Here is an 8,302-nt window from a genome sequence, read left to right as displayed (position 1 = left end):
TGTATTTTAACAAAGTACAACCAACTTTTATGTACACACTCATATGTAAATAATATATACATTTTTATTATTATGAATTCATTTTTATTATTAAACATACTATACACAATTAAGCATATTAAAAATATTTTTACCATTTTATGAAAAATTAATTAGAATATTTTATATTATTACTAAGAATTATTGAAATAATAAAATTATAAAAACAATCACATTATCAACCCAAATACGGTAAACCTTCTAGAATCTATGTTACCACATTTGCCAACAGTATTTTTAAATAATCGTAAATATAAAAACAAAAAAAAAATGCTTTATTCATTGGGCAATTTGAAAATTTATATATCTTTAAACACCTCTTACAAACCAAATATTTATTATTGTTTACATAGGTGGTTCTTGTCCATTAGCTTCTTGATTTTTCATAACATAAGGTAATTCAGGGGGTGATGAGTATGGTACCATATCTAAAGCTTCAAAATCACCATCTTCCGTTCTACAAAAATATACAAATATTATTTATCATAATTATCTATTAATATAAAACTAATTTACCTTAATGCCAAGCCAATAATAGCAGGACTTTGTGCTTTAGCAATACTAGAACTAAGACCACATTCTGATAATGATTTAGTATCATCCATAACTTCGTCTTTATAGTACAACTGTTGATTTTGTGGAGGTACTTTTATAATACCTATAAAATAAGATTATTGTTATTATTAATTAGTAAAATGTAATTTTTAAATATTACTGTTAAATTAATAATGCAATTTGAGAAAACATTTTGATGATTACTTTTTTAACAAACAAAATAAAATTATTTAAATATTATTTAAAGAAAAATTGAATTTTATCTAATATTTTCTTATATAAAACTACAATACAATACAATATTAAGAAAATAAATTAAATTCAAACAGATTACACTTTCTACCCCAAATAAAATAAAAATACAAACCTATAATATATATATATATACATGTATATATGAATAATTTAATAAAATAAAATATTTTTTTGTTGATATAAATGTTAAATAATAAGTCTTAGAAATTATAGTTTGTTTAAATTATTTGACATACATGAAATGATTTTTTTTAGTTCATGAACTGGTATATTATCCTTGGCGTCCGTAAATATAGTCAGCTTTTTTCGCTGAATCATCATAAAAGCGTCCTAAAATGAAAGCACATTAGGTTCGATTGAAATCAAATCCAACATATATTATACGTTACCATTATGAACGGCGAAAAAATAGTTTACGGATTTTAAATAATTATCTTGTAATATTAAACAATCATAATCAATATTAACTGAAAATAACAGCTAATAAAAAAATTATCTTTAAAATTAATCGGTTATAATTTAATGAGTACCTATACTTAAGAATAGAAGTCTAAATTAAATTTTACAAGGTCCGGAATGCTTTCATAGTATCAGTCATTGGCGTTATATTTGTTTTTGGTTATCAATTCATTTTATGCTGTCATCTGGTTTTGTCAGGTTGTGCAACGTACATCAAGTAATTTAAAACGTTTTATTATTTTGAATTTAACACGGTAATAAAAATTTTCTAAATACAAATAGTTTCAGCTAACCTAAGATAAAATTAGTCCTTTATGAAGTAGGCGATTTTTCAAGTGATAGAATTTTTCGAATTAATTAAATCTATAGGAATATATCAAATCATGAAAAAATTGAATATATTCAATAATTGATTCCAATAAGGTCAATAGTAATGTTTCGATATCATAAGTGACCTTTGTTCACATAAATGGTTGCATTTTAATTTTATGTTAAACGACATTTTCTCTTAACGTATTTTCTAGAAATATAAATAAGATGTAAATAAATGATTCAAAAGGGTTGAACAACGTCTAGATTTCAAGAATCTAGTCTATAATTTAAATTTTGTTCATTTATAATGTTATCTATTAAAGATTAAAAAAAATTAAATTTATATACTACAAAAATTTAACATCCAGTATTATAATTATGGACTAAATGAATATAAAAACTATTATGATAAAAAAGAATTATTAAATTATGATTTCTTTTGATATTTTAAAAAATGAACTATTATAGTTTATTATTTAATATTTTACATGTGATATGTTTATTTACATAATAAAGGTTATTGATATAAACGAAACTTTTAATGATACTTTTTTAGTTTTTTATTATTGATGGAGTAATTCATACACGTAATATTGAAGTTGTGAATTACAGTTATATTGATATAGAATAGTATGTCATTTTAGTAATAGAGTGCGTAAGTGGTATAACCTTATCAATAAATACTTTGTTTTCCAAGAGTATTCGGGTGGTATCTATGTAATATGGCGTAATGCTACAAGGAATAACATAACAATAAGGAGTCGTGAGCGGTCAGATTAGCTAGCCTGTGGGTTTGTTGTTACCTGTCGCTGTGTTGATCGACCATAATTGTACACATTTAAAACTATTAAAAAGATCCTTAAATCTACTGTTGGTGGTCTAACTCCATAACCATTACACCTCCTATCACACCTACAAAGAAATTGAAGAAATTCTTGTAGTTAGTACGTTAGGAAATTAATTGCCGGCATAACAGTGATGTATAACGTCGTCTGACAACAAGTAAAATCACCGAACATCATGGTTTCAAAGATAACTAAAATTTAAGCTGTAAAGATAGGTAAGTACTCTTTAAAGTAAAATATTTTACTAATAAGTTTAGAGCATAGATCTTATGCAAATTAACAATATTTTTTTTCGTTCTTGTTACATATTTTTTCTTTTGAGAAGGGATAGCGGGAAATGAGAAATAGTGGTTGGAGGGAAAATGTTCTGCTTTGATATGTATAATTTTTCTTTTGATAATAATTTTGGTTTATAAATTTTTCCTTAATTTTATCTTGTATTAGACATATAAACAAAAACTAAACCTATATTTTTTATTTAATATTTAAAACCTTATTTAATCAAAATATATACATTTTTTTCTATACCATTTCAAAATTTTATATCACTCAGCAAGTTTTAAAACCTGTTTAACTCATAGATTGGTTCATTTATCCATTATAACAAATATATTTAAATTAAAGTGTATGTTTTATGACCTAAAAGTTTCTCATTGTTTTTATTTCTTATTTCTGTGCTATATATACATAGAAAGAGATCTTAAGTCCTTTTTAAGTTGTTATTTTTTTGTAATACATAGTGTATTTTATGTAGAAAATTTAAATTTTCCAGTGAATAAACAATTAGTAATGTAATTTGTACCAAAAATTTTGTTAATACAGTAGGATTGAATTTAGTTTTTGTTGTGAAAAATATTAATTACAACTTGTTATAATCAGATAAGAAAATGTTTTAGTTACAAACTCACTGATGTTCATTCATTAGTAGTTCATTATTCACTGATGATGTTATCCTATATCAATTAATTTATTTTCTTAAGAAAATCAAATTAAATTCAAATATTTAAAGTATTTTGTTTTCAATACTCATATGATTTCCGTTATGCTATGCAATTTGAAATATCCTAGAAAAAAATGACAAGAAATTTATTATGAGAAGTTTTTAGTCGAAAACAACTATTATTTTAACCTTTTGATAAACTCTTGAATAAGGATCCCTTTATATCAAAAATTACTGAGTTCACATTAAAATGTTCTGAGCAGGATTGTTATTTCAACCTACACAAGCAAGACAGCTGCCTTGGACTAAAATTTTTGGGAACTATTAAAATACTCAAAGTGCAGCCTTAATTTTGTGTTTAAAGTACAAAGAAAAATTAAAAAATACTTTATTTGAATTTGGTGAATGAATAAAACTACAATTATAATTTTTTTTTAAATGGTTAGCATTTGTTGGTATGCTCAATGCAATTTATATTTTATGTTAGATATATAGACATTTTTTTATTAAGTTTTTATAATTTATTTTATAATGAAAATATTATGACACAAAGTAATTTTGTAATTATTATCAAAATTATTTTAATGAAAAATTTTAGGCGAAAATATAACTTATTAAAATTATGTAAAATAGTATGATTTCAGGTTCCTCTAATTGAGTTCATTATGTCTTGTTCAAAAATAACTGAGAAAGGTGATGAGGAACCAGAGGAAGAGGCTGATGATACTTTAGTTGTCGTCGTAAAACCTGATGGTACAGTTGCAATAGATCAGGCAACTTTTAATAGAGTGATGGGTAAATTTATTAATTCATATTCTAAATAATAATCTTTTCATTTTGTTTATATATTTTACATATTTTTTAGAAAGTAAAAAAGAAACTATGAATATCATTCATTTTGAGAATAGTAGTAACAAAGTTATTACTACTAATTCAGAAAATGGAGAACCAGAAATAAATTTAACTGTTCAAGGGTTTTATCCTTCAATATCTACTAAAACATTCTTGTCTCAAGGTGAGTTTATTTTCTTGAAAATGAATAAATGAACACCATATTTATGGAAATCTCTCAATTAATAAATAACACAAGTTCTCAATGACTGGTGAAATAGAACAACAACTAGAAAACAACAAAATGAAAGATTTTCTGTTGTCTACAATGAATGTATAAGGAATTTTGAACCTCTTCCGTAAATAATTTCAAATTTATTCAATCACATCTAGTTTTGAGATAATTACTTTTATTTTAAAAATTATTTTTATTTTTAAACATAAATTATACTTTAAAAAATTAATGTTAAAATAATTTATACAAAATTTGGGGCTTGTTTGTTATGTTAAACTGTTTTCATTGACCCTTAAATTTGAGTTCAATATTTATTTTTCAGAAAAAAATTTTGAGCTTTTCGCTGTAACTATTTGTGGATTAATCTCATAATTATAAAATTCCAACCAATAGATAGTAAACTTTATGAGAAATTCAACAATTTAATTTTTTTGTTTTTACATGACAAATAACCAGCAAAATAGCAATTACAAGAAAAAATATACCTAAAGCTCAAGAATTTGGAAAAACACAATTTTATTTTTATAAGAATTTTTGGTTTCAAAAAAATTAAGTCATGTATTAAGTCTTAAGATAATGTTTTTTTTTAGATTTTTCACTTTATGCAATAAAGTGTTTTATTAGTCTATATCTTATACCTTATTAGGGTATCAACTATATTTTTTTTAAGTAGCATCAACACTTCTTTACTAACTTAAAAAAAAATCTAATTAATAAAATGTACTTTTGAACGATTCTTTTAGAAGTTATAATCATTTTAAAATATACACTAGATGCAAGGGTTATATTATTTTTATTATTTTGCATTGCTTTTCTGTACTCATATTGGTAAATTATTAATGACTTAATAATTACTTAACAAATTACTAGTCAAAAAGTTACTATTGATTAGTGCTTACTTAATTAAATTATTTTCTATTTTATAAGCTAGTTAAATATGTATGTTATCATTAAAAAAAAATAAAGTTGACAACCATACTATGTATAAGAAAACCATACAATTTTTAGTAAAAATTGCTGATTTCATAATTTTTTGCACAGTAACAGAATACATACTTTATTCTAAATGCAAATTATAACACTTTTAATGTGACATTTCATTAGAATAATTTTATGATAACTTATTCTTTTTAAGTAAATATTCTCTTATGATACATATTTTTCAAATACATAACAAAGGCATTTACGACAATGATTTTAATCACTATCTGATGTAAATCAATACTATATCTACAAAATGCCTAAACTCCATTTTTATGTTGTTTGTATTATTAAAAAAAATTCTGTAACTTAAAGTTCAAAATTTATTTATATACTTGTGTCTAACAATAGTGTATAGTAGTAAATTAACAATATCATGTTTCAATAACTTGTATTAATAAAAATATTTATCCATTTTTATATAATCTCTTTTACATATTTATTATATTAAGATTCTAAAATAATAACATATGAGCCAGTCATTGTATCATGAGTAGAGTTTTAACATAAAAGATTTGTTTTTAATTTGATATTCTATTAAGTTGTTTCAGGTGATGGTGAAATAAATACTGATTTACTAGACTTAAATGCAGAACAATTAGAGCAGCTTGAAAGCTCCTTAACTGATGTCAACAAAATGATCTTTGGTCATGATGAGTCAAGTATATTAGGTATTTCAAAATTACAATAACAAGCAAACTACTTTAAAATTTTTTTTTTTATATCACCTGAAATTTTATTTAAAAATTGAATTTAGTGTGGTTCTCATAAATCCTACTCTTATTAAAGTTGCACTTCTCTAATCTAAATTACAAGTCATTATAATATGACATTTTTAAATAACACATTGTAGTATACTGTTACAGCAGTATAGAAAATAGGATTTCTTTTAAAATGAATGTATATTATTTCTTGATCTCAAAAGTTGGTCATTACTAAGTGTGTATATATATATATATGTAACATGACTTAAAAATTATTGTCACGATCATCTTAGATAGTGTTTCTTTATTTAGTTAGTTCTAAATTATTTTGTTTCACCCTCTGATCTTGTAATAATAATTAAATAAAAAATTTAAAACTTAATTTCACCTTTAGATATGTTGCACAATGAAAAAGAAGAACTACCTCAAAATCCCATTTATTTAGATCATTGTTATTATAAAGATTGTTCATCGAATACCTCTGTTAAAAAAAACAATGTTCTTTGTAAAAGTTCTATTCCTCTTGAAGTTCATAATGTAACAAGTGTGTACATAATTTAAATTACTTTATTTTGATATACTTTTATCGATCTTAAACTCATTATTACAGAACAACTTTTACAATCACAAATAGAAAATCAAGTTGAAGAAATTGAAGAAATAACTGTTTCAGGTTCAGGAAATGAATCAAATGATGAGTTGTCATCTACAATGATTGATGGTATTTTAAATAATTTCTGTAGTTTTGTTTTTTGAAAAAGTAACATATACCAGTAAATTTTATTAATATAAAATATAAATAAATTTTTATATATATATACAGGGTGATTCATTAAGGATAAGACACTCGTTTACTGAGTTTACTATTGAAAATTTAAAATTTTTGGTAAGAAATTATCTACCTGTATTTGTAATCCCTAGTGTATTATACATGTATATTAACTCAAAAATTTGAAACTTTAAGTGTTTATATCTAATAAACGAATAAAGTTATATTAAAAATTCAAATGTCATTTGCTATTAAATTAAAATCTCAAACATTTTTTTAAATTCAAAATATGTTTTCTCATTTAAAAAAACTCAACTTAATGTTTTTTAACCTTGAAGGGATGAAAAATATCATGTTTTTACTACATATTATTGTAGTGTTTTTTGAAACAAACAATATTTTTCTTACCAAAAATTTTAAGTTTTCAATAGTTACTCAGTAAACGAGTGTCTTATCCTTAATGAATCACCCTGTATATATTTTATAATATTTAAGTAGTATTACAACTTCAGAGTATTACTTAAAGTAAATATTAATTTTTTAATTAAAGTCATTTGGTAAATAGTGTGACTACTTAATTATGGCTCACACAATATCTATAAAAATATAAAATATAATTTTGTTCTTTATTTCAGATAATAATAGTATTCTACATTTTATAGTTTTCAAAAAAAAAAAAAAATTATTCCTATCCCACCCTCTTTACCCCATAAAATTTAACAAAGTCTAGTTTTGTTTAATGGAAACATATATAAAGTATTCAAAAAGTAAAATTCATTAAAATAAAATAATACAAATATAATAACCTATGCAAATATACTTTTTTTTAATTAATTGAATTCTAAATTTGTTTAGACACATGAGTTAAATAAAATTTTGGTTAACTTTTTTCTAAACAAATGATTTTATATATTAAAATAATAAATTGATTGTCATATTGTTTATAATTAATACAAGTTTAATAAGTAATGAGATAATATAATTTGAAAAAGTACTACTCTCATATAAAATAAACAACTATTTCTATTTAAGTATTTAAAAATTATTTACAAAAAAAAAAAAAAAAAATTAGGCACTGATGGTTATTTACGTAAAGTTTTGTTTTTGAGCTAGGTTAAACACTTTTTTTCTATTAAACCTATAATCATTTTAATTTATTTAAAATTTTACTGGTTAAATATAAATTATAATGACTATTTTAACAGTATAAAATAAAAAAATTGATTATAAATTTTTAGTATTGAAGTCTAATATTAATCCATCTCATAATTTATTGAATGATAATCAACCAGGTAACAGACGACCTCTCAAAGGAAATAAAATTAATGTAAGTTATAAAATTTGACTTTTTTTTTTTTTTTTTTTTTTTTTTTTTTT

The 8,302-nt window shown here is 22.5% G+C and overlaps 2 protein-coding genes across 6 annotated transcripts in view; one reads left to right on the top strand and one right to left on the bottom strand.

Annotated features, from left to right (window-relative positions):
* Positions 1-293: 293 nt before the first annotated feature.
* On the bottom strand, positions 294-1,439 carry LOC126900845 (elongin-B). Its single transcript, XM_050676825.1, has 5 exons — positions 1,380-1,439; positions 1,239-1,316; positions 1,086-1,179; positions 556-697; positions 294-496 (listed from the first exon to the last, which is right to left on the bottom strand). Exons 2-5 carry the CDS (start codon positions 1,239-1,241, stop codon positions 385-387), a joined length of 351 nt encoding a protein of 116 aa, XP_050532782.1. The 5' UTR covers positions 1,242-1,316; positions 1,380-1,439; the 3' UTR covers positions 294-384.
* A 912-nt stretch (positions 1,440-2,351) lies between these two features.
* The window catches only part of LOC126900799 (death-inducer obliterator 1), a 13,968-nt gene continuing 8,017 nt past the window's right edge, over positions 2,352-8,302 (top strand). The window contains exons 1-8 of one of the 5 annotated variants that reach the window (XM_050676742.1): positions 2,352-2,680; positions 3,669-3,846; positions 4,050-4,200; positions 4,271-4,420; positions 6,004-6,123; positions 6,551-6,700; positions 6,767-6,877; positions 8,164-8,252. In XM_050676742.1, the coding sequence (XP_050532699.1) occupies positions 3,844-3,846; positions 4,050-4,200; positions 4,271-4,420; positions 6,004-6,123; positions 6,551-6,700; positions 6,767-6,877; positions 8,164-8,252 (774 nt within the window). In that variant the 5' untranslated portion in view covers positions 2,352-2,680; positions 3,669-3,843. Of the gene's footprint in view, positions 2,681-3,668; positions 3,847-4,038; positions 4,201-4,270; positions 4,421-5,994; positions 6,124-6,550; positions 6,701-6,762; positions 6,878-8,163; positions 8,253-8,302 lie in introns of those variants that run through there. The other 4 variants (XM_050676745.1, XM_050676744.1, XM_050676743.1 and 1 more) reach the window with 4 other exon arrangements.

Source organism: Daktulosphaira vitifoliae, unplaced genomic scaffold (genome assembly GCF_025091365.1).
Source record: "Daktulosphaira vitifoliae isolate Bord-2020 unplaced genomic scaffold, ASM2509136v1 Scaffold_3, whole genome shotgun sequence".
Taxonomy (NCBI): domain Eukaryota; kingdom Metazoa; phylum Arthropoda; class Insecta; order Hemiptera; family Phylloxeridae; genus Daktulosphaira; species Daktulosphaira vitifoliae.
This window is presented reverse-complemented; position numbering and strand designations above follow the sequence as displayed.

Excerpts from the sequence above, each read along its gene's own strand:
- LOC126900845 (XM_050676825.1), bottom strand. Across the intron at positions 698-1,085 it reads ACTAAAAAAAATCATTTCAT|GTATTATAAAAGTACCTCCA; the intron begins GTATGTCAAATA and ends CTTATTTTATAG. Across the intron at positions 497-555 it reads ATTATTGGCTTGGCATTAAG|AACGGAAGATGGTGATTTTG; the intron begins GTAAATTAGTTT and ends ATATTTTTGTAG.